Below are 26,855 nucleotides of genomic sequence, written 5' to 3' on the forward strand. Positions count from 1 at the left end.
AAAAAAAATTATGAATTTAATGGGAGGCAAACTACGTATGTGTGTTGAATCTCTCTGGACCTGAGTTTTCCGAGAGGAAGCACTGGGAATGAGAACGTCTCCTGCATGTGGTTGAGGATAAGACGTGATGCATGTAGGTCATAGAGCCAAGGGTGCCCCTGGAGGCCTGACTGTTGTTTATAATGCCCGACTGTTCCAAATTTGCTTTCCCCTTTTCTTTGGGGCTGTCAGGGGGCTCACCATGAGTGAGACATTCAGTTGAACTTCAGGGATGCAGTTATCCTATTAGTTGGCTTGTCTTCTAGGTGCCTATTGTTCTTTTCTAAGTCCTTGTCTTATGAGTCTTACATGTAATGTGAGTGTTATCCTTACTCCCAGGCCCTCTATTGGAACGCCTTCTCCTCCAACAAGGAAAGCAATGAAACAACGCCAAACCAAATGCAAATCTGCATGGAACCCTCTAACAGTCATGCCCCCATGGACCTGTGGACCTGACCAGGGTCCGGGGCCCTCACTGGCTGGGGTCTCTCTTGCCTTTTCTTTCTTTCTTTCTTTCTTTCTTTCTTTCTTTCTTTCTTTCTTTCTTTTTTTTTTTTTTTTGCTTTTTGGGTCACACCTGACAATGCACAGATGTTACTCTTGTGTCTGCACTCAGGAATCACTCCTGGCAGTGCTCGGGGACCATGGGGGATGTTGGGAATCGAACTCAGGTCAGCTGCGTGCAAGGCAAATGCCCTACCTGCTGTACTATTGCCCCAGCCCCACCTTTTTCTCGCCTGGTTCCCCAAATAACCCTTTGTAAGTGCACCAGGCTACTCCCTTCTACTCTGTGAATAGTTTCTGGAAGAAATCTTTATTTCTGGCTAGCTCAGCAATTCGTTTAAACTATGGCTCTTTTGTTTATTAAAGAGTCCAGTTGCTGGGGTTGGAGACATAGCACAGTGGATACGGCACTTGTTTTGTATGTGGCTGACCTGGGTTCAATCCTCAGAATCCTATGTGGTCCCCCAAGTACCATGAGGAATAATTTCTGAGTGCAGAGTCAGGAGTAACTCCTGAGCATCATCAGGTGTGGCCCCACAAGCAAACAAACAAATAACTCCAATAAAAAAATAGTTCAAAAGGGCATATCTACACCATTATTCATTGCAGGACTCAGTACGGTAGCTAAGATTTGGAATCAACCTAGATGTCTAACAACAGATCAGTGGATCATGAAGATAGAGTCTATATACACAATGGAATATTACAAAATTATAGAATTTGCTTAAGCATGGATGGAACTGGAAGATATTTTGTTAAGTGTAGTAGGCCAGAAGAAGGACAAAGGATGATATCACTTATATGTGGTTTTTAGAGTAAATGGATGAGGAAATGCAATGGTTTGGGAGGAGGGGGGATGCTTACATCACTCTGGCCCCAGAGTATAGGAAGGAGAAGGAAATAAATAGAGTGAAAGGGAGAGAAGAAATAGATGAGAAGCAACAGGGGCAGGGTTCAAGGAAATTCAGGTACATCAGTGGCTTTTAGGAATGATAGAGCTAAATATCTAAACTACGGTGTCAACAACACTGAAATCATTAGATCACGAGACCCAACTCTAATTACCAAATGTAAAAGGTGCCTGTCAAGGTAGCAGGCTGGGACTGGAGAGAGGTGCAGAGATGCTTGGAGGAGAACTGGGAGCACCGGTGGAGGGAAATTGACATTGGTGGCAGGTTTGGTGATAGAACATTGTATGTCGAAATCCCAACTATGAATAACTTTGTGGCTCACAGTGCTTTAAAAAAATAACATTTGGAAAAAAAATTGAAAAGGATTCCAGGTATTTCACTGGGAGGGGTCTTCCCTGAGTCTGGCCATCACACAGCCCGAAGGTGGGGAAGGATCCTTTTCAATGTCTGCTGAAGAAATCATTTTTCTGGTTCATGTTTCCTTTGTTGTCCATACAGAGGATGACAGATTTGTACCAGTTGAGAGTTGAGGCCCAAGACTCTTGGTTGACAAATGTTGGGGCTCTTTACTTTGCAGGACCTTATCGCAATCGCAAATGTGCTTTTTCTCCAGGATAGAGAATGTGGCTGCTTAGCAGTCCTGGTTTTTAACTAACAGAGTAATTACAACAGAAGAAAGAGCTGGTGCCTCTTGCTTACTCCAGAATATACAAATTTCAGGATCACAATGTGACTTAGAGGTCACAAAGCGCTTGCTTTGCACGTATGTGAAGCCCTGGGTTCGTTATTGGTACTCATGGCCTCCCAACATAGAGCTGAGAGTAGGCCCAGGGAATGCCAGGTGTGGCCCCAAAAACAAAGTATGGGGAGGAGATGGTGGAAAAAAGGAGACCATACAAATCTATACAACTTTGGGGCATGGGAACTAGTGACCCATGACTCAGGCCACCAGAATAGAGGTCTAAGCATGAGTCCTGGAAAGGACTGGGGCTGAGTGAACCACTGAAGGAAGGTGAGGATGCATCACCTCCCCAAAGATGCCTGTCAGATAAAGACAAAAAACAAAACCTGAGATGTGAGGGTGGAGGGCACGGGGCAGCTGGATGCCACCGAGACCACTTCTCTCCCAATAGGTGTTTGACACACGCTGTGAATTTTGATGCTCAAAACAACACTCTTAACATCCCCCCCCCCCCAATTTAATGGACAGATCCATTATAATTAGTTTTCGAGTGAGGAGCATATTTTACACCCTTTACTCAGGCAGCCTAAATTGGTCAGAGATGATGCAGAAGACAGGTAATACATGACCAATGGGATTCTGCTTTGAAGAGATCAGTGCATCTGTCTTCTTGAGTCCATTCTCTGTGAAAATGGCCATGAGATCACTGAAAATGGTACTGGGTTTCCTCATACTCATGGGAGAGTTTCTTAAGTGATTTTTGTACTTTCTTGTTAAAATGTCAAGGTGCTTGATCACAGGGTATCACCACAGGGGTCAGAAATTAATCTTGGGAACTGCTTTCATTGTTATAGTAAGGAGCTGTGGATGGAGGACCACCTTGATGCACTAGGAAGCCTATGCATCTCCAAAGCACTTTTGTTTAACTTGCACAAAGTCCAGGCAAAGATGCAGGCAATCTGATGAGTATTTTTTGGTAAAACATTTGAGGGCAGAAGGCATGGTGGGTGGGGGTGGTGAGGGTTGGGGTCCACAAGGACTTGTAAGCTGTAGGTTTGCTACACCCAGGGGTAAGGGTGAGAAGAATGTTTCTCTCTTGAAGGATTTCTAAGTTCTATTGAATTTGTACAGTGTCACCAATTAGTATGGGTGAAAATGTGCCCAGAGATGACCCACATAACATTACTGGAGGGATGGGAGCCCTCGATCCTGCTCTGAAACATAAGCTCAGTGTTGGAGAGATAGTACATGAGTAAGATGGTCACCTTGCACATGGCTAACCCAGGTTTGATCCCCAACACTGCAGATGGTTCCCAGAGCCCCTTCAGGAGTGATCTCTGAACACAGAGTCAAGAGTAAGTCCTGAACACCACCAGGTGTGGCCCAACCCCTTCCACAAATAAGAAGTTACCTCCTGGGGTGACGTTTCACCTTCCAGTTTTTAAGAATGTTGGGAAACCACTCAGCAGCAGATGGAAAGCTGGATGGAGCCAGTTTCCAGTAGCAGGCTGGATGCCTGGACGCTAGTCAAGAGGGGTTAAGTGAAAGTCCAGATGATGGGTTGGAAGAGGGAAGGTGGGTGGAACCACCAGACTGAAGCCAGGGTGACTGAAAAAGGCTTGTGGAGGGGGCAGGTCTGGTCTGGGATGATTGACAGGTAGGGGGAAAGGCTGGAGACTCACCCAGTTCTGGGCCCCTGCAGCCCCTGCCATTTCTGTCCCGAGAATGTGTCTGAAGGCTTGTCTGTCCCCACCACTAGCTGGAGACTAAAGCTTCCTTTGCAGGCCTGCCCGGCTTAGGCACCAGCTGCTCTGCTCCTCAGGATCTCTGCTGATGTCATGCCCAGCTGATGATCAATTCAAGTGTGTGATTCCGAGGCCTGTCTCAGGCATCCCACATGGAACAAGAAATTACACCCTTCACCATCACCTGTCCTTAGTTCCTTCTAGACAAATAAAAGGGAATGAAATGAAAATAGCTTTCAAAGTGGATTATGTGGTAGAAACAACAAAGGTTGTTTCTCTCTGGTCACTACTGCCCCAAATCTCTGCCAGATGGTCAAACAAAGTGGCTCACATTTCACCAAATTACACAACCTCATTAGGACTGTAGTTCATGGTCTTAGGCTGTTGTTGGTCATTCTAGGAGGTGATGACGACTTCTTAAAACACATTCGAGAACACAATGAGTGCACACGAGTGATGTGGCCGAGGACACGTGAAACAATCAGTGAATTCTTTGCATATTTTATTTTTCTTTTTTGATTTCCAACTCACACACATCTGGCATATTTTACATCTTTGCAATAAAACATGGTTACAATAGCTTAAGGAATTTATATATCCAAAATATTTCACCATGATCTCAAGATGAAATGAACTTGTCTTCCAGATGTTCAGTATCCTTCCAATTCTAAGCTACAAACTCAAGATATTGCGTACAGCCTGATGATGAATAACTTAATCATTACGCCGATTCCCCAGAATTTCAGAATCTCATAAATACAAACAACGATGAAGAAGGAATTCAGTGCTAAAACTTACTAGTACAAGGTGGATAACAAAGAAGTAATCACGTCAATAAATAATGATATGTTTCTGGTGCAAAGTGCCAATACAAAGAACCCATTATCTTGTTTTATCTTTTTAAATAAATGACTGCAAGTGAGTGTAAATTCTGAGAAAATTACATTCCTGTAACATGCCTCATAGCCCTACCGACACGATATGTACATCTATGACAATACAGTCACCAAATATACAAAGAAGAAACATGAATAAAGTGTATATACCCCTGGGTGTATAACTTGATCAGTACAATGTATGGAAAATCATTGGAGAGCCATCATTTTATATCAGAAAAGATGAAGTGCCTTAGGCTAAGAATGTGGCTTTAGGTGAGAATTTCACAAGAACCTAAAAGAATAATCAGTTATTGTTATAATAAAGTCCAACTTGTTATTAAAGAAACTAAGCTATTTAAGAACCAAAGAGGGTGGGGGGACCTCCAAAAAGTTAGCGTTGGATTCTCCTCTCCTAATGAACACACGTGATGCCAGTAGCCTCACACTGGAAGATATGTCCAGGATTAGGAAGTCACTTCTACGGAATTAAGGATCTTGGCTCCTATTTATACAAGAGAAAACCCAGAAGCTCATCCCCAAGCCCCTTTCTGCTGTCTCGTCAAATGATGAAGGGCAGGGCTGACTTTCCTTTGTATAAAGTACCCCCAGTGGCAGATAATGGCTTAGTATCCAAATCTTTGTGAGCAAATTTTCGCTTAGAAGGGATGAATTTAGAGTTAAAAAGTGCAAACTATATTTTGGTGAAAATGTCAAAACCCTCTGAGCCCAAACTTGACCCTTTCTCATAAGCGTTGCCCTTGGACGGGTTGTTTCCCAGTGTGATCAGCCCTGCTCCACCAAGACGTCAGGATTCAAGAACATGCAAGTTGTAACTCCACAGTAAAATTAAGAAACTTTTTTTGTTCTTTATACAAGGTTTTACTTTTACAAAAGTATCCCTTTAAATAAGATGCATCTGATGTACAAAGTATCAAACGTGTTTGTTTTGTTTTGTTTTGTTTTTCTCAGCTTGAAAAGAGGCTGGAAATGGGATGCAGGTTCGGTTCAAAGCTTCACCTTTGTGACAACTGGACACAAGGTTCCTCAGAACTGTCTGAAAGTCTCTTGTGACATGTCCTACAGCCTTTTCTCAATAAACAACGATATATGAAATAATTACCAAAACATCTCCTAATTCATATAATTTACATGATATAAGCTGGCTTGGTAGCAGCTGGTGTTCAGTTGAGAAAAAACACAAAAAGGAAAGTGGCTGCTGACTACAATGTACAGCTATTGCTGGGTGGGATGGAATGTACAAACGGAGGGCGATGGAGACTTTTTTCCACCAGAGATGTTGCCTTTCCATGCAGCTTTGTGCTCTCGGCTCTGACGTGGCTTTTGGTTCATCATCTGTCTTCAGTATCTGTTCTGATGCTCGTAATGCCACCGATTAAAATCTATATTGAAAGCTACGATACTACCAGAAGCCATGCCCGTGATCAGAGTCCTGGAAAAGCAGAGACAGGAGTTAAGAGGGACCAAAATCGCCACTGTCACGTGGTCACTTGACACTGGGCCAAACACACTCTCTATGCTCATCACATCTTAATATGGCAGGATGGAAACTGATTCCCAGCTCTCCAGAGAAAAGCCCTCTCCATCTCTCAACACCTGGACCGTCAGATCAAGTGACGTTTAACTCGGCAACTTGTTAAGGAACTTGTTAAGTACCACCTTTTGCACTTATAGCTTCAATATCTACCAATATGTACCTATGTGCATGTGTTACTACTGCAACATGCCAGGGCATTACAATACAACAGGAACTTAGATCAAGGATGAGATTAAAACTGAAGCAAAAACGAGATGAGCAGCTTTTCTTCACCCACCTTTGATATTTCCTCTGAGAGACTTTACACTTGATCTGTGAAAATTTACTTTTTATGTCTTTTAAAATTTAGTTTTTAGTTACTAATTTTTGGGTCACACCCAAGACTTATTCCTCTGTCCTCAGGGATCATTCCTGGTGATAAATGGGGGACTGGATGTTGTGCCAGGGACTGACCTTACAAGGCAAATAACATACCCACTACCCACTTGTTCTGTCTATCTGGGCCCTATTTTTCTGTATCTAAAGCATATTGCTTTACCCAACCACCCAAGCTTATTTGTTTTTTAGTTTTTTTTTTTTTTTTTTTTTTTTTTTTTTGGTGGTGGTCAGGGATACCTCTGGGCTGCTGATTAGGGGGATTGGTTGCAGAGACTGTTCACAGTGTTCACAGTTTGTGTGATGCTGGGGATCAAACCTGGGTCTACCCAATGCAAAGTGATGCTACAGCTACTTGTGCTATCTCTCTGGCCTCTAAAAACCACTATTCTCTTACAGAAGTAATACTTCATTATAAAGTTACACGTGTCTGATGCATATCATTGAAAATGAACTAAATATCCTATAGCAGTGCTCAGAGCTTACTCTTGGTCCTATCCTCAGAAATCACTTCCGCTGGTGCTCAGGGACCAAACCTGTGTTGGCTGTGTGCAATCCCTGTATCAACTTTCTGGCCCAGGAATAACATTTATTGTTGAATAGTATTCAACATTTTTTTTCTTTAATTGGTTTCTGGGCTGCACAACCTACAAAAAACTCCTTGATCTTAATGAATAAAGATTTTTCCAGAGCCTCTTTTATCTTCACCAACTCAAGAAGAGTTAATCCCATACTTCTCTGTTATTCTATTCCTGCTTTCCTCACTTGTAATTGTCCTAAATATTTCATCTCTTTTGTGTCACTAATCTCATTACACAGTCTCAATACTATGCATAGTGTTCAATCTATATTGCTGGCTACACAGACATATGAGTAAATAATAATGTCAGGGAGAGTACAGAAATTACTTTAGAAAAGTTATTTTATTTAATTAATTAATTTTTTTATGTAGGAGTAGTGCTATGTATTCAGCCACTGATTAGCTGATTGAATTGTGCATGAACTCCACCTTACTTTTTTTTCATTTTTTATAATTTTGTTTATTGAATCACCGTGAGAGCAGTTACAAAGCTTTTGGATCTAATTCTCGATCATACAATGAAACACCCGTACCTTCACCAGTGCCCATTCTCCACCCCCAACAATCCCAGTATACCCTATCCCACACCCTCCCCCGACCTGTGGGACAGATGATTTTCACATTACTCTCTCTCTACTTTGACCACATTCAATATTTTGATACCAAACCCACCATTATGCTTTGAGATTTTACCCCAACACTCAGATCTGCTGAAAAGGCAACAGTAGACAATTTGTTTTCTATTCCTGGTTATGAATAACATATGATGTCGCGTGGCTGCAGTAATGGCTGTGCGATTTTGAAATTCCAAAATTTTAACACAAATCTGGAGGGATTTCTGCCAAAGCCTGCTGGGTTCCAAGGTTTGCTCCTGAGTCTCTGGTATCATGGCCTTTAAGCAGCTTGATCAGGAGCCAGAAAGGCCGCTCGTGGGCGATGACTTGGAGTCTCGTTGGGGTGGGTAGGACAGGACCGGCTCCACCCTCATCCCGTGAGGCCCAAAATGTCTTGTCACTGTGGGCCCAAACCTGACTGTCCGATGGCCTCTGGAGGATGACGGCCACCGAGCTGCCAAGGGGGAGCAGGCGGAGTGACAACACCCTTTCCCCCCTGGGGTGGCCTGGCAACAGTAACCTACTGCATGGTCCGGACGCATTTCTGCCAAAAGCCACTGGGTTTCGAGATTTGTTTCTGAGTTTCTGGGATCATGGCCGTTAAACAGCTTTACCAGGAGCCAGAGAGGCCGTTCATGGGCGATGACTTGGGGTCTTGTTGGGGTGGGGAGGACAAGACCAGCTCCACCCTCACCTCATGAGGCCCTGTGTGTCTCGTCACTATGGGCCCAAATCTGACTGTCTGGTGGCCTCTGGAGGATGGCAGCCACTGGGCTGTCAGGGGGAACAGGCCAAGGCACTAAACCTATTCCCACCTGGGTTGGCCCAGCACCGGTAATGTACTGCAGGGACTGGACGCATTTCTGTCAAAAGCTGCTGGGTTTTGAGATTTGTTTCTGAGTCTCTGGGATCATGGCCATTAAGCAATTCAATAAGAAACCAGAGAGGCCATGCCTCCAATTATATAGCTGAGCCAGAGGTAGGTGTGGGTGTGTTTCCACATACCTAACTTTTGGCCGTTCACTTTCTTGGTAAACTTTGCCCCAAGTTTTTGGGGTCTGGCCAAAGACACAGCAGCAATTTTGGGGTATCTGGAAGTCTAATGGCGCCATCAGGCTGCTGATGCACTCACCTCACAGGTAAAGATTGACCTGCTGGCGGCACCATACCCCCAGAAAAGTTATTTAAAAAAATTTAGAAACTCACATACATGAACACATAAATACACAATAAACCATCCCCATTTATTCATGAATATGAACCACAGTATTCTGGAGTAGTCTAAATGGCCTGCATAAATTTTCTTTAAATTTTAGCCTTGCTATAAATCAGACATTCCTTCCCCAAACTAAATCACATTATTATTATTATTATTTTTTGAAAGGGGGCACACCTGGTGATGCCAGGGCTTACTCCTGGCTCTGCTGTCTGCTAGGAGTAATAATCACTCAGGAATTATTTCTGGAAATACTCAGGGGACCATGTGGGATGCAAGGGATTATTGGGTTGGCCACATGCAAGGCAAGCACCCTACGTACTCTACTATCTCTAGTAATTTTTAAAATAACTTCAGCACACCATGACTAGACTCTGATGCTACTTTGTTAAATTAATTACAAAAGTCTCAATATTTATATTTTAAGACCAACATGCTTATAAAGTACACATATATGTAGTTCACTCTGCAAAAAATGAGACATTGCCTCCATTTTAAACTTACTTTTAAAATTTAGAAATTTGATGGGGATGGAGAAAGACAAATGGATTGAGTGCAAGCTCTTCAGGGAGGAGGCCCAGGCTCTATCTCCAGTACTGCATGTGGTCCTTTGACAATCCTCAGTGAGCCAGGACTAACACTCCCCCCTCCCCCACCCCAAACTGGAGCACCATCAGCTGTGACCAAAATAAAAAAAAATAAAAGTTCCAACCTTAATACTCTAAATATTGTTTTCTCTTTAGAGTAAGTCTCCAGGCAAATTCTAGGAAAGACAAAAGTCCTTTCCAAACTGGAGAAGGATAGAAAATCGTGTCAATAAATTAAAAATGTCATTAATTATTCCCAAGGAAAGAGTTCATGTCTTAGGAAAATACACAAAAACTATACAATAACACATATGAGACATATATGAATGGGAAGATGGGGGTTATTTTAAGTAACAAGTGAGTGCCTCTAAGCTTTTAACACAAACGCTATGGCCAGATAGGGCATGCTTTTCATGAAGAAGTTTCCTGATTTTGATCCCTGGCACCAAACGCATGCTTCCCTGAACCACTGGGAGTGACCCCAAGTGGAGGGCTGGGAAGGCAGCAACTGAGACTTCGAGGTGTGGTTCCCCAAACAAAGTCAACTAAACAAGAAAAATCAAAGGTGAGTTATGTTCTGCATTTTGCTGGAAAGAGGTAGCTGAATGTATTCAGCTCAATCTCTATGGAACCTCTACTGAGGTTCCTCAACCACTACTGAAAAGCAGCTGTGTGCATCACTTAATGATGAGAAGTTCTGAGAAGTTCACTGTTAGGTGATTTTATTGTGTAAGGAGCATACAGTGTGATTAATTCTACAAACCAAGATGCTTCAGCTCATGATACACCAGGGCTATTGGATCACTGTCACAATATGTGGCACGTTGTTGACCCAAATGGCAGTAGGTGGCGGTGATAAGTGCATCTCCCTCACCCAATGTAGCCCAGGGAGCCTGACTGAGGTTAGGTGAGAATTGGAGAACAGAGAAATTCGGGCATTTCTATGTTGTGGGCTGTGTCTGGACATACCTACTCTTCCTTACACCCATTTCTCTCTCCTCCCCACACACATTCTTCTCCTCGGCTCCTCCTGACCAGAATTCTTTCTCACAGCACTTCTTGGCCTCCATTAGCCCTTTTCAATGAAGTCATTCTTCCATTTAGATGCTATTTACCGCTCATGTTCCATGGGACAGTGTCGGGAGCTTTTGAGGATGGCTCCCCAATGATGTCATTGCTCCTTAATGCGACTCACCTCTGGTCATGGGATAAGTCCATTGCTCTAATGCCAGCATCACATCCAGGGTAAATGTAGAGCTGCTTGAAGTCGCAGGCTTGCCAGACCTCTACCACGCCATTGTCCCCTCCAGTCACCAGGTTCTGGCCATCGCTACTCAGGAGAATGGCCTTCAGAAAATAAAGGAAGGTGGACATTTTACTCAGATGTTCTCATGCGGTCAATGGTCACTACTACTGAAAAGCACCCAGTGCGGTTCCTTTCAAATTATGGCCCCATTTGTTGAGGTTCTCTAAAATCCAGCTCACAGAATTTCCATTGTGAAATTCATCAAACTGCTTACATCAATAAAGGATGTGATTAAAACTAATTTATGTTATAGAATAACAGAAGTCCCAAGGAGATCACCCATCACCTCCAGGAAACCGGAACGTTCAAAATATTAACAATGTTAAGACTTGCAGAACAGATGTAGAAGCCCCCTCAAAACCATTTATTAACCATAATCCAATAACTACAAATTATTTGTGCATAAAGGGTAAACTGGTCCATTTAATTCTGGTCAAGGGTTCAAGAGATAAGACTCTAGCAATGGGAAAACTTTTAATATCATTGGGGTGCAGTGTTAAAACAGTTGCTTTTTAAAAAGGAGCTTCAGGGGAGGAGGGAAAAAAAAAGAGCTTCAAAGGAAAAAATCTCTAATCAAACAGCAATTCACTCAGATGTTCAAAATTTAATGCATTTGGTTCATTACTTAGGGTTATATGATCTTTGAGTTGTTCAAAGCAGTAACCTACATGCTTTTAAAACCAGCGTACCCTTGCCTGGAATCCCAGAGAAATTCCATTACGAATCATTTAAGGTAAAGTGGGTAAACTTAAACTCTTGCCTTCGGTCCCAAGTTAGCACACAGCATGCAGATTTACCCGTGTTGAATCACTGATCTCCATTTGAGCCAGGAGTTTCCCATTAATGCTGAAATTGCTGAATCGCCCTCGTTCGTAGTATATTATACAGTGGCCTTCACTGGAGACGGAGATCAGGCGTGGGAACAAACAGTTTTCAGGTCCTTCGAGGGCTCTGAGTAAATCTCCAGTGATGGTGTGGACGAGGCAAGGGCCCTCTGCAGGAGAGGAGACATCACAGTCAGAATCATTGGTGATGACAAGTCACACACTAGCTCTTACAAATCCTCAAACCATACTACAATATGAACAAATATTGTTGGAGGTAGGAAAAAAATATGTGGCAAGGGTCAAGAGCTGATGTCAAAAAAATAAAAAAGCTGATGTCAAACTAGAGCATATTTAATTTATCAACGCTCTTGGTTTTATTTTTGTTTGGGACCATACCCAGCAGTGTTCAAGGCTTACTCCTGACTCTGCACTCAGGCATCATTCCTGGAACTGGGTCTCGAGATTGACCTCAGATTGGCTGCATGCAAAGTAAGTGCCTGTCTGTATTATATAACTCAAGCTCATCTCCCTTACCAACTTTTTATCGTAGTAAATGCTTGGTCTTTTCTTCACAAGATAATATGAATAAAAGATACATATATATGTATATATATAGTTCATAGATTACACAAAAATTAAAGATCACCTGTTCTAGAAGTCTGCTTTTAATGTGGTTGCAGAATAGTTTCTTCCAATTTCAGTAGTTATTTAAACAATTGCTAATTTATTTAATATCATCCAAATGTTAACTTTGTACCACACAAATACAGTATCATCAAATCATAAGTTTTATGAATTGCAAAAGGTGCCTGATCAACTGATCAAGTAATCCAGAATACAAAAACATTTTTGTCTCGAAAGAAATGAATAGTGAGGTCAGACTACGGAGGCCGGGTGGGAAATGAACCTGAGGCAGATGCTTGCAAGGCAAGCACCCGGCCCACTGTACTTCCTATCTGATCCTCTGTATGGGTCACTATTCTCTCATATAACAAAAATGGAAGGAAGATATTACTACTTTCAGACACTCGATCAGTTTCTCATTAGTCCATCAGAATAAGGGCCTAAACTGCAATTCTGGTCCTTTCATTGACATGTGTAAAAAACATCAATGGCTCCTCACCATTACTGTGATAAAATAAATATCACAAACACCACCACTGGCCCTTCACCTCTTCAGTATTTTCACTCTTTCCTTCCGCACTCCCTCTCCCATGCAGCCCCTTCATCTTCAGCTTCTTGGAAGCATGCAGCTCCTTCCTGTTCAGCCTTTCCAGAGAGAACTGGTATTTGAGTCAGAATTAGAACCTATGGTCTCACTTCTTCTTGAATCCTTAGTTCTTCCATGAAAGGAGTCTGAGGAATCAAGGACTCACGCTTTCCCCTTCCTACCTTCACACAGTGCAAGCTTGCGAGGGATGACTTGTGGATGGCACAAGGCAAGAAGGCAACCTGATGAGCAACCTGATCTTCTACTCCACACAGTCTCACATCAACTTTCCTCTTGTCTTTAAAAGTTATTTTCAATAACTATATCATAGGCCATACTGAAGTTTGATTAGTTAAAAAGGCTGCTGACCACAAAGTACCACATAAAATCTCCCCCCCCCCCCCCACACAGAGAAAGCTAGTAAATACAAATAAAATGCCCAACTGTTGTAAAGAGAACAGTGGTTATGAGGAGCCTCCTAAATGAAATAAATCAGGGGTTGGATGGTGGTATAGTGGGCAAGACATTTTTGCCTTGCATGTGGCTGACCTGAATTTGATCCCTGGCATTCCATATGGTCCCTTAACCTTGCCAGGTGTGCCAGGTGTGATCCCTGAGTGCAGAGCCAGGAGTAATCCCTGAGCACTGCCAGGTGTGGCCCCAAAACAAATTAAATAGAATAAATCATCAATCAAGGCTAGCCTGCGAAGATGGTAACATTTTGAAGAAGGGAAAAAATATTTTCTGACCTTTAGCACCACTGATGACAAGTCCAAGTTCTGCGCAGACAGAAACACAGACAACTTCATGGTCATGGCCCGTGAGGACAGCTCGAGGTGCAGGATAGTCACCTGCAAGGAGATAGCATTATCAAGTCTCTCCTGACGAGTGGCAGAAATAGAACAACACCATCAGATCAGCCACTCACAATAACTGACACTGCATGTGGACAGCTTGGGTCTGTTGCCCGGAAGGTCCAAACCAAAACTTAACATTATTGTTTCTGAAGGGCATGGACTTCCCCACAACACTACGAGTCAGTTACTTAATCTCTGTTATTATTTTCTCATCTATAAAATACCTATCACACAGGTTATTTGGATGATGAGGGAAGTTGGCTAGTGTGACAAGCTTGGGACATGGTGGTGACAACTATTTTTTTTCTATTGTTATAAAACAGATATCAGACCCAGCCAGGACTTTATGAATAACTATTTAGTTAGGGCAACGTTTATATGAAGTGGATACTATTACCTCTGTTTCAAAGAGAAGGTCATAAAGGTATTCAACATGTACAAGCTCACTTATCTAAGTGTTGAGATTAGTGAGCTCGGATCTAATTAATCTTGAAACCCACCCTCTTATCCATTTAGAAGTTATCCCTAAGATCTCCCAGACAACAGGCTCAGGCATCAAATTTTGACAGGGGGTAAAGCAGCAAAGAAAAGAGATGATTGTTTTAATTTTCCATTTGAGTTAAATGAGTGCACACCATGCTAAGGTCCAACTAAATTATATGCTAGAAGTGGTCCCTAAGAAAGGTCGGAAAAGGCAGAATGTAAACTATTTAGATCACATCAAACTACCACGGAGGCGCTCAACAAGTATGAGGAAGAACAGATCTACATGTGCAGAGTTAAGGGGGTGTGGGAAGGAAAGTTGTGTATGAACAAGACAACAAGAGTATCTGATGAACCCACTGCACGAAGACAGTGAGAAATATCAGCAAAGCTGAAAATGTGTCATGCTCAACATCACCTGAGTGGGGAAAATCTTTGGAATGGAAGGAGGCATCTTGAAAATTATGGGTCACAAAAGGTGCGGAAGAAAGGAACTGATAAAGATAGAGAGGAACTTCGGACTGTGAACAGGGTATGGTGTCATTCTGGGTAGGGTTTTGAGTGCTTCTTTGGCAGAGGAGAAAAGGTCACAAACTGGGCAATACATGAGGATGGGAAGGGCCACAGACTTGCATTCCTCTGAAGGCACAGTGTTCATGATGATGGCTAATGGACCACTTCTTAACAATGCAATTAGGACCTGGAACCATCCAATCTAATTCAACAAATTCTTCTTGATGCAATGTAATACTCCATTCTTTCTAAATGGAAAAGTTTCCATTTTCCATTAATATCACACTCATTGAAGTGATATGTGGTCTATCTCTAAATTTTTAAACATTTCTAGCTGACTCATGTATTCCATGACACACTAGTTTAAAATTGAATTTTTTTTCATTTTTATTAGTGAGACATCATGAGGTACAGTTGTTGACTTACAAATTTTTGTGCTTGGGTTTCATAAAATTGAATTTTTAAGTTGATGATCTATGGTATCATCTTACAAAGAGGATCACATATAAATTTGCCTTTGTGCATATATAAAATGCCATTATTTTTAATTACCATCATCACTGACCATTCCATTTCTGTTTGAGGTCACCTGGACTTATAACTAAAACTATTCTTGCAATTCCAACAACTAAGGATTATTGGAATTTATTTAACTACACTACAGGTATTCTGGTATCTGTGGGTATTTTCTTTTTTTTTCCCTTTATTTTATTATTTTTTTTTACAGTTGTAGATTTACAATTTTTTGTGCTTTGGTTTCAATTACACAATGATCAGATACCCATCCCTCCACCAGTGCCCATTTTCCACCACCATGGATAATATCCCGCCCACCCCCATCCCCCCAGCCCCCCTGCCTCTGTGGCAGGGCAATCCCCTGTGTTCTCTCTCTCCGTTTGGGTGTTGTGGTCTGCAAAAGAGGCATTGAGTGGCAAACATGTTCAGTCCATAGTCTACTCTTGACATGCATCTTCACTCCTGGGAGGATCCTCCAAACATCCTTTATTTGGTGCTCCCTTCTCTATCTGAACTGCCCTTTCCTCTAGGATACCCGGCTGGCCTCTAAGTTATGGAGTAATCCTCCTGGTGCTGATCTCAGCTATTCTTGGGTATTAATCTCATACTTTGTTACTTTATATCCTCCAGATGAATGCAATCTTTCTATGTCTATCCCTCTCTTTCTGACTCATTTCGCTTAGCATGATACTTTCCATATTGTACCACTTGTATGTAAATTTCATGACTTCATCTTTTCTAACTGCTACATAGTACTCCATTGTGTAGATGTACCAAAGTTTCTTTAACCAGTCATCTGTTCTTGGGCATTCAGGATTCTTCCAGTTTCTGGCTATTGTAAAGAGTGCTGCAATGAACAAACAAGTGACGATGTCATTTCGACTATACATTTTTGCCTCTCTGGGATATATTCCCAGGAGTGGTATTGCTGGGTCAAATGGGAGCTCAATTTCTAATTTTTTGAGAATCGTCCATACTGTTTTCCAGAAGGGCTGAACCAGTGGACATTCCCACCAACAGTGAAGGAGGGTCCCTTTCTCGCCACATCCACGCCAGCATCGGCTGCTTTTGTTCTTTTGAATGTGGGCCAGTCTCTGAGGTGTGAGATGGTATCTCATTGTGGTTTTGATCTGCATCTCCCTGATGATTAATGATGTAGAGCATTTTCTCATGTGCTTTTTTGCCATTCGGATTTCTTCTTTGAGAAAGTTTCTGTTCATTTCATTGCCCCACTTTTTGATGGGGTTGGATGTTTTCTTCTTGTGGAGTTTAACCAGTATTTTGTATATCCTGGATATCAACCCCTTGTCAGATGTGTATTCGGTGAATATTCTTTCCCATTCTGTAGACTGTCTTTGTATTTTGGTCACTGTCTCTTTGGAGGTGCAGAAGCTTCTTAGTTTAAGATAGTACCATTTATCTATCTCTGTTTTCACTTGCTCGGCCAGTGGTGTGGCATCTTTGAAGATACCATTAGCTTCAATGTCATGGAGGGTTTTGCCCACTTTATCTTCAATGTACCTTATGGTTTCTGGTCTGATGTTGAGGTCTTTAGTCCATTTTGAGCTTACTTTTGTACATGGTGTTAGGCAGAGTTCTGAGCCTATTTTTTTGCATGTATCAGTCCAGTGATGCCAACACAATTTATTAAAGAGGCTTTCCTTACTCCACTTCACATTACTTGCACCTTTATCAAAGATTAGATGAGCATATGATTGAGGGGAGATGTCAGTGTATTCAACCCTGTTCCATTGGTCTGCAGTTCTGCCTTTGTTCCAGTACCATGCTGTTTTAATTATTACTGCTTTGTAGTACAGTTTGAAGTTCGGGAGGTTGATTCCTCCCATTTTCTTTTTCCCAAGAATTGCTTTAGCTATTCGTGGGGGCTTATTGTTCCATATAAATTTCAGGAGTGTTTGCTCCATTTCTTTGAAGAATGTCATGGGTATCCTTATAGGGATTGCATTGAATTTATACAATGCTTTCGGTAGTATTGCCATTTTGACAATGTTAAGTCTCCCGACCCATGAGCAGGGGATATCTTTCCATTTCCTCATGTCCTCTTTTATTTCCTGAAGTAGCGTTTTGGAGTTTTCTTTGTACAGGTCCTTTACTTCCTTAGTTAAGCTGATTCCTAGGTACTTGATTTTCTGGGGCACAATTGTGAACGGGATTGTTTTTTTCATGTTGCTTTCTTCTCTCTCACTGTTTGCGTATAGGAAAGCCATGGACTTTTGGGTATTGATTTTATAACCTGCAACTTTACTATACGAGTCTATTGTTTCTAGGAGTTTTTTGGTGGAAGTTATTGGGTTCTCTAAGTAGAGTATCATATCATCTGCGAATAGTGAGAGCTTGATTTCTTCCTTTCCTACCTGAATGCCCTTAATATCTTTTTCCTGCCTAACCGCTATTGCAAGTACTTCCAGTACTATATTGAACAGCAGTGGAGAGAGTGGGCATCCCTGTCTCGTCCCTGATCTTAGAGGGAAGGCTCTCAGTTTTTCCCCATTGAGGATGATGCTTGCTGTAGGCTTGTGGTAGATGGCTTTATGTTGAGGAAGGTCCCCTCTATACCCATTTTGGCTAGGGTTTTCATCATAAAGGGGTGCTGGATCTTATCAAATGCTTTCTCTGCATCTATTGATATGATCATATGCTTTTTATCTTTTCTTTTGTTGATATGGTGGATTATGTTGATTGATTTCTGAATGTTAAACCATCCTTGCATCCCTGGGATGAATCCTACTTGGTCATGGTGTATGATCTTTTTGATGAGTAGTTGGATTCTATTTGCTAGTAGTTTGTTGAGGATCTTTGCATCTGTGTTCATCAGGGATATCGGCCTGTAATTCTCTTTCTTTGTGGTATCTCTGTCTGCTTTTGGTATCAGTGTGATATTTGCTTCGTAGAAACTGTTCGGAAGTGTTTTTGATATTTCAATTTCGTGGAAAAGCTTAAAGAGCATTGGGAGTAAGTCCTCTTTAAAGATTTGGAAGAATTCACTAGTGAATCCATCCGGGCCAGGACTTTTGTGCTTGGGGAGACTTTTTATTACCATTTCAATTTCCTTGATGGTGATAGGTCTGTTCAGGTATTCCAGGTCTTCTTGGTTCAGCCTTGGGAGTCTGTAGGAGTCTAGGAATTTATCCATTTCCTCGAGGTTTTGATGTTCCGTGGCATAAAGCTTCTCAAAGTACTCCCTGAGGATCCTCTGAATTTCTGTGGTTTCTGTTGTAATGACCCCCTTTTCATTTCTGATTCGGTTTATTAGGGTTTTCTCTCTCCCTTTCTTTGTGAGTTTTGCTAGAGGCTTATCAGTCTTGTTAATTTTCTCGAAGAACCAGCTCTTGGTTTCATTGATCTTTTGGATTGTTTTTTGGGTTTCCATCTCGTTAATCTCTGCTCTGAGTTTTATTATTTCCTTTCTCCTGTTCGGGTTGTGCTCCTTTTTTTGGTCCTTCTCCAAGCTCTTAAGCTGTAAGGTTAGGTTACTTATGTGTGCTCGCTCCTCCTTCCTGAGGAATGATTGTAGAGCTATAAACTTTCCTCTTAACACAGCCTTTGCTGTGTCTCTGTGGGTATTTTATAAGGAATAAAATGTTCTATAAAAAATGTATTTCAGATTTTCACTCTGAAGATACTGTAAACCATTTGTTAACCAGAAAAAAAAGGACAAAATTCTCTTTTTTCTGAAAATACATGCTGTGACAATTTAACAATGAATTATTTTTTAAAACATAAGGTGAGTAAATTGAGTGTTTCCTAAGATACTGATCAGATCAGATGGCCCCAAAACATTCCTTTTATCAGGGTTTGGTTTTGTTAATTTTATTTTTGTTCTTTTAAAGAGGTCAGTGCATTAGTCAAATTTGAGGAACATTACTGTGAACAATTTTATTTTTCTTCCAAATTCACAAATTCAAGTTGGCATTTCTGCAGAGCTGCTGGATTTGCCTCTGCTTTTCGAATTAAATGATTTTTTAAAAAATTAGCTACACATTGACTATTTATAAGAACTGTATAAGATTAAGAGACCACAATGAAGTTCTCTATAAATCTGCTTAGATTGAGAAATGCAGAACATTGCTAGTGACCTTAATGCTCCCTTTCCTTTATCTTGGAGAATATTATGCCTCTTAAAATAAGTTCTATATGTTCCTTTTTTTGAGGGGGGGGGGGATGAAGTAGTTTTATTGAGGGAGGACATCAACTCCAAGAAGGGCGGGCGTGTGAAGTACGGGAAATCACACACCTCAAACTTGAAGCTGGATGCTGACAACTCCACCACAGGGCTGCAGGTTCTCTCCAGGATTGCCAAAGTTCTGTACGTTTTCCTTTGGCACCTTCTCTTTCCCCATGTTGCTGAGTTTATGATCTCCCACACAGACTGCTGGAGGTTCCTCTCCCTCTTAACTTGCTTTTCCTTATGATCTTATAATCCTGAGGGGGCTGACCTCCTTAACCCCCCACCGTGTCCCAGGAAAACCACCTATACTTTTGTCTTGGCTCTCCTCTCTGAGGGCTGTCTCGGAAATCCTGTGGTCGCCTCTGTGGAGGGGATGGGACAGAGATGGAAACACATCAGGGCAAGTGCGAGGAAGCGGAAATGATCATGGTTGCGAGAGATAAGGGAAGATACTGGGTAATGGAGGAGGGAAGTGAGCAGCCTAGTGGTGGCTGTGGTGTGGGAATGCTGCACGCATGAAACCCGACGACTGACAGACAGCATTAGTCACACTGTAAAGCATCATGACTAAAATGTAAACACACAAGAAGAAACAGTGATCAGGGAAAGGCCAGTCTAGCTCAGGGGAAGCTCAGTAGAAAAAAGGCATAACCTGGAGCCTCACTCAGCAAGGCAACTCATACTCTCCCCTCCAGCCCGTCAACATGTCCCTCCAACGTGCCCACTGTAGACCTAGCCATCTATTATCTCCTCAGGAATATCTCGCGAGGTTTTGTCTTAATGTGTATGTGTGTGTGTGTGTGTGTATGTGTGTGTGTGCGTGCATGCGTGTGTTTTCAGATTCATCAGCGTCCATTTTGCTTTTGCAGCATTTCTTCAGAGGAGGATGGGAGAAAAGGGTCCAGTGGCCCAAGTTAGTTTGCTATTTATTCCACATGTAAGGATATTGCTATTCTGTATTTCAACATGGTAGAGGTGGCACCTGTACTGGTCAGTCATCGTGGATTTTCCTGAAGCCCATTTGTATGATGTATGATTTATAAAAGTATTCTTCAAAGACAGCCCAAGTTCTCTGATAAAACTAAGTACTGGTACAATTTCATAGTAATATCACCATTTGTTAAGTGACAGTACCTATCTTTGAAAGAAAACTTCTGAAATTTACAAGCTCGATGAAGTTTATAGAAAGGGTTCTCCGTGCTCTGTGCCTGGTAGTGCTTGGAGCATCATATGCGCTGCCCAGGATAGAACCAGGTTTGGTCACGTGCCAGGTAAGCACCTTAACCCTATACTAAATCCAGCCCTAAAGGGTTCTCTAGACCTTTTCTGTATGTTGCAGAAAAAGTAAAAAGAAATCTAGTCCCATATTTTGAAAGGCTTTTTTACTCAAAGACAGAGAGAAAGAAAAAGAAGAAAAGTGCCTGCCAGAGACTGGCTGGGGTGGCGAAGGGGGGCAGGTGGGGAGGGAGACTGGGGACATGGGTGCCGGGAAATAGACACTGGTGAAGGGACGGGTATCAGAACACGGTTTGACTGAAAAGCAATCACGAACAGTCTTGTAACTTGCCACTCATAGAAAATGTTTAAAAATGTGGGTTTGCTTTTTCATTACAAGTTCCCAGATCATTTGGATGAATGATGATCAAGTATCTTGTTTAGGGCTTCTGAAAGCAATGACTGTCTTTAAGCTACAGAAGACCAAATAAAATGTAATTTAGTGCTTTGGAGATGAAAAATATGCAGCAGGGAAAAGTATTTTCTATCTATTTTTTTTTCACTGCCAGGGACAGATGTCACACACCCCAACAATCACTGAAAATCTTGGGAATATTCTGTCACTGTCACATCCCAATTGATGGATGGAGCGGAGGGTCAAAGGGCCCAGTGCAGAGGGAGGTGCAGGTGAAGCCCCCTAGAAGGGCCCCAGCTCCAAAACCCCTCTCTCCCTGGCCATTTACCCCCAGAGAATGTCTGTGTGAAGGAATTACTATGAAAGAAAAAGATTACTATGTGGATCCGCACATCCGATTTTGAGGCTCTTTTTTAGGGCAAGCGTTTGGAAACTTCAAATAGAAGAGGTTTAAAATAAGCAGATCCCGTCTCATTTTTATCCAGCCATTTCAACATATCTTAAATGGTTGATGGGAAATGTATACAGGCTTTTAAGGCTGCTATTCACATAGAACTGACAAGGAGAGAGCATGCACGTGAGACTGTCTGCCTTTCAGAGAAACAGAGTGGTCACTGCTGTACCTGTTACTTTAATATTCATGTGTCACTGTCACTGTCACTGTCCTCCCGTTGTTCATCGATTTGCTCGAGCGGGCCCAGTAACGTCTCCATTGTGAGACTTCTTGTTACCGTGTTTGGCATATTGGATACTCTCGGTAGCTTGCTCTCCGAGAGGGGCGGAGGAATCGAACCTGGCTCGGTCAGGCTGGCTGCGTGCAAGGCAAATGCCCTACCGCTGTGCTATCACTCCAGCCCCTCCAATATTCATGTGTGGGGCTAATAACATGCAGGGGGAGTTTTGGTCCTTATGAATTATAACTGAACATTTTTGTTATTTTTAACAGTTTCAGTGTTCTCTAATCCTCAAAATAGTTCTGTTGGAGATGGAAGATGAACCTCTAGATTGTGTACAATACTAAAATTTTGGCTAGAACTTTTTTAGTCATTTAATAATCACTGTTGAAAATACTTTCATTCTGTCTATACCTCCCTATCTGAAGTCAGATTTATAACCTTTCCCCTCAGAACAGGAGACTTAATCAAAGGGTGTAGTAGTTTCATCTACTCACATTCCAAGATTTATCTTGCCATATTGGATAAGGACTATAGAGACAGCTCAAGTGGTCGAGTACATGACAGGCGAGACAAAGTCCTGAGTTGGATCCATGGGGATACATGTCTCAATCTCCAAGCACTGTGAGATATAGCCCTGGTTGTTCCTGACACTGCTGGATGTATCCCCAATTTAAATTTTTAAATCTTGTTAAATCTTACTTGCACAGCTCAAACTGTGCCTGTGAGGAATGCTTTATCCAGGGCCTGTGTCCTCAGCCACTTGCAAAGATTTGGCCGAGGCCCAAACACAACTGGGCCCAGGTTCCCACAGGTCATAAGGCGGCTCTCCTGAAAATATGGCACTGGGGTGGCGATGGAGCACGCATGTTCGGTGGGAGACAGGGCATGCTCCCCATCTATGAGGCCTGGAGTCTAATCTGTGGCACCATAAAAAACAAAGCAAGTGAACAAACAAAAGGTATTTCAGGCTGGGCTGCAAAATCTCCCATATTTCGTTTAATCACGAGCATAGAGTACTCCATGAACAGTAGACAGATCTCGATTTCTTTCTTCTTTGTTAGTTCATTCATTCGTTCATTTCTTCCCTTCATTCCTTCCTTCTTCTTGAGTTAATACTGACTTCATTTTTTTTCAGCCTTTAGTTCTAAACCTGAATTTGGGCTGCAAGTGGGGCTCTGTATAATTCTCTCCTCTCCCCTCCCTTCCCTTCTCTTCCCCTTCCTTCCCCTCCCAGTCCTTCCCTACTCTCTTACTGCTTCATATTCAGGTCAAAGGCTCTTGCAGCCTCTGTTCTATCGATGCAAAGGAAAAGCAGGGACCAAGTCAAAAGTCTCTTTAATGGAAAGTCTACTACTGTTAGGCGTAGGGGCCAAGTTTATTCAACTGCAGTGCAGGCCCGTTCCTGGGATATGACATTCTCATCTGTTCTTCTGGAGGTGCCATAGGGAAGCTATGCTTTCTCTGACGCTGAAGGAAAGGCTGACTTAACATTTACTAAAACCTAGATAAAATTCTTCACTCTGAGAAGTGAGACAAAGTCATCTAGTTTCCATGTGTGTGGACGTGCACTCAGTGAGACGCACAAGCCCCACACTATGTGTTTTCATCTCTGGTGGTGCCACTGGTTCATGGTGGTAGCAGGAGAGTTGTTTGAAAAGCAGGGTGGATGAGAACAAAGAGAGGGATGTGGTCTGGCAGATGTTTAGTGACAGGCTGTGGCTGGCAGGAGGGTCAGTGTCCAGCGCTGAGGCACAGACAATGGGAGCCCAGGGAAGAGATGTGTGTACAGCTGGAGTCGCCTTTTCAATGGGCTCCTCATTCATAGTTTGCATAATGCTACACGTGAGCTCAAAGACTTGTTCGGAGCACAACAGCAGCGTAAACACACAAACAAAGTCAGACATATGAACGAATGAATGAATCTGTACATTTCTTTGGACAGCAAATTCTCCTTTGAAGTTTCCTATTGCTATGAGGTTTGAAATGTCATATGGATGCATTGACAAGCTCTCTCTGGAGCACTTCAAATCTGATATAAACAGTAACAGCACACAATCTAAAAGCAGATTGAATTTTGAGCTGAGGTCAGTCCAGATACAGTCTAAGTGTCTGTGTGAGAGACGACAATGTTGGTGTACTCATCTTGTGACTATCTTGTTGGAAGTGATGGCATATAATGAAAAATGTCAAGTCCCAAGATCAATGAAATTTGGGGCTCTGGGGATTCAACAGGAATAGCATTGATCCTTTTAAAGAACACCAGTCAGAGATGGGTTGTAATATATTGCAAAGAGAGGCTCTGGAGGGTAAGGGGCCAAGTCCAAGATACCAACCTGACAAAAAATTCAATCAGCTTTCCACACAAATTGCCTGCGCCACTTGCCTTTCTTCCAGGCAGTGGGCTGCTTCCAATTAAACTGCGCAAATTAATTTTTATCACTTCTAAATTAGTTTTGGAATTTGTGTAAAAGTCTGTTTCAGATGAAAGCATCTGTCCCTCACTTCTCTGCGGTCTTTTATCTCATCAGGGACCTATTTAAATCTCCAAGAAGACTTTTCTATGTTCAAAGCTTAGAGAGAGTAACAACTTAGAGAGAGTAACAAAGACATAAGATAGTCTTATAAAATATATTCAAAAATACCCAACAATAATTCAATTGGAAACTGTGCTAGATGCCCTTTGCTTATTTCTTTTATGATATGAAATTATGATAATCTGAAAAATTTCATTGTCTTGTGGCAAGTTCATCCAAGCTCTCAAAACAATTAGGAGAGGACTATTATTTCTGATATAGCAAAATTAGTTCCAACAATATATTTGGCACAATGGCTCTGTAAACTCTTTCTATTTGTATCTTAAAAATCTACAGACATTACCTATATTTTGTCTTTATGTTACCTATATATTACCTATATCTCTGTGGCTTTAATAGAGCTATACATTATAGAGAGTCATGTCCATGAAAAAGGAAAATAAGGACACTAGAGCTAGTTGTATTGATCTTGGGAAAGTTTCAGTAACTTGTACAGCAGAGAAGTCAATGAATTATTTCATGCAGGTGTACTGAATATACACAATTCAGCCTTTGCCATACAGAGCAATTCAGTGTCCACTCCAAGACTAGACTGTGCATTCTAATAACTACTGGGACATTATTTTTCATGCTGGGACTTCTCCCTTCAAGTCTAGGTTAATATATACAACCCTCAAAACCTAAGGGCATTGTGTCACATGCTTTAATATGCATTTAGACATTACTAGCTTCTCGGTCTTGCATAGCCATGTATTTTGAGACAGAAAACATATCACGCCTTATTCTCTGACCTGTGAATTGGTACTGAGAATAGATTAAACTAGAGTAGAAAAAAATTCTTTTTTTTTTCATTATGTGGATTTTCTGATGGGCAGACTAGATCTGTGTCAGCCCCCACAACTGATTCCTAATGTGACAGTGAACTGTGCTGCCTTTACAGAGAAGTGAGCTAATGGACTGGGAATGGAGCTCCGTGTAAAGCATCTGCCTTGCATACAAGGGACCTGGATTCAATTGTAAGCACTACAAAAAAATTTGACCAACATACACAGCCTCTTCAGTCATGCATATATGTTTGCTAGGTTGACGATTTTAAGAGACTGAGTCATAGATCAGTCCAGTCAAGCAAATATTGAATGTGACTAATTACGAATATACTTTGCTGTAGTCAAACAACTGGGTATGAGAGCAAGAGGGAATGTGGCTGCCACAGAGGCAGAGGGTGGGAAGGGGTGGGGGTGGCAGGAGGGACACTGGGAACAACTGGTGGTGGAGAATGGGCATTGGTGGGGGGGATGGGTACTCGAACATTGATTGAAATGTAATCATGAAAATTTTCAAGTCTGTAACTGTATCTCACTATGACTCATTAAAATAAAAAATAACAGTATTTCTACAGCCATTATAGCAAGAAGCTAAAATAAATTTTTAGAGTCATCATTTTGTACCGAAGATGTAACAATGTAACACTCAGGTGCTTACAATACCAAATATTAACTGACAGCAATTCATGACTCAGATAATGAATATACTCAGAACATTTAAGTAGGAAAGTAGTTTAGTGATCAGTTCATAATAGAAATTCTTGGAAATTGCAGAAAGTCGGAGACTTTGACTATCTAATATGTTCAGTTCTTAAGACAGTGCAAGCGCATAGTAGACATTCCAACTATGCTTGTTGTTCAAGACTAACACTAGTACTAGCGACTGAGCCTGGTTACTCTACAAGAGTACTCAACCCCTTATGTTAAAGATAATGGCTGAAACAAGGCCACTGTATTTCCCACATTATTATGTCCAAGATGGGTTTTTGGGCCACACCCAAACAGCACTGAGTGCTTACTCCTGGTTCTGTGCTCAGACATTATTCCTGGCATTGTCTGGGAGGTCATCTGTAGTATCGAGCATCAAAGTAGGGTTGCAAGTGTGCAAGACAAGTGCACACCCACTGTTTTATATATCCAGCCCTCAAAGTTTTTGACTAAAATATAAACCTCTAAAGACAGTAGAAGTACTGACAAATATCTATGGATAACATACTGTGGTAATTCGTTAAGGATATTATTTAAAGTTTAAATAAAGAGCTCTGTATTAACAAATAAATATTCACAATTTTTTCTTAAGGAGTAACACGAACATTTGTGGAATAAGTAACATGAACATTTGTCTTTACACAGCTCCTGTTATAAAGAATTTAAAATACTACAGATACTTACACTTTATTGTCAGCCAATAGAACAAAACATCATCAATTTTTAGCCATCTTAAGTTTAAAATATTATTAGGAAATACATGCATAATTATTAAAATCACAATAATCACATTCTTCTTTAAAATTACTTAATTTCTTAAGTAATTACTTAATTACTTAAGAAATATTGCTGCTACAAGATGGAAATTTAAGAAAAATAATATTTTGGAAAATAA

At 41.6% G+C, this 26,855-nt stretch overlaps 1 protein-coding gene across 3 annotated transcripts in view; it reads right to left on the reverse strand.

The window, feature by feature from the left end:
• Positions 1-4,366: 4,366 nt before the first annotated feature.
• Positions 4,367-26,855, reverse strand: part of NBEA (neurobeachin) — a 663,869-nt gene continuing 641,380 nt past the window's right edge. For all 3 annotated transcript variants that reach the window (XM_056109123.1, XM_056109115.1, XM_056109106.1), the window contains 4 exons: positions 13,779-13,880; positions 11,790-11,986; positions 10,882-11,033; positions 4,367-6,209 (listed from right to left, as the gene is read on the reverse strand). In XM_056109123.1, the coding sequence (XP_055965098.1) occupies positions 6,119-6,209; positions 10,882-11,033; positions 11,790-11,986; positions 13,779-13,880 (542 nt within the window). In that variant the 3' untranslated portion in view covers positions 4,367-6,118. The remainder of the gene's footprint in view (positions 6,210-10,881; positions 11,034-11,789; positions 11,987-13,778; positions 13,881-26,855) is intronic.

Source organism: Sorex fumeus, unplaced genomic scaffold, assembly GCF_029834395.1.
Source record: "Sorex fumeus unplaced genomic scaffold, SorFum_2.1 ptg000008l, whole genome shotgun sequence".
Taxonomy (NCBI): domain Eukaryota; kingdom Metazoa; phylum Chordata; class Mammalia; order Eulipotyphla; family Soricidae; genus Sorex; species Sorex fumeus.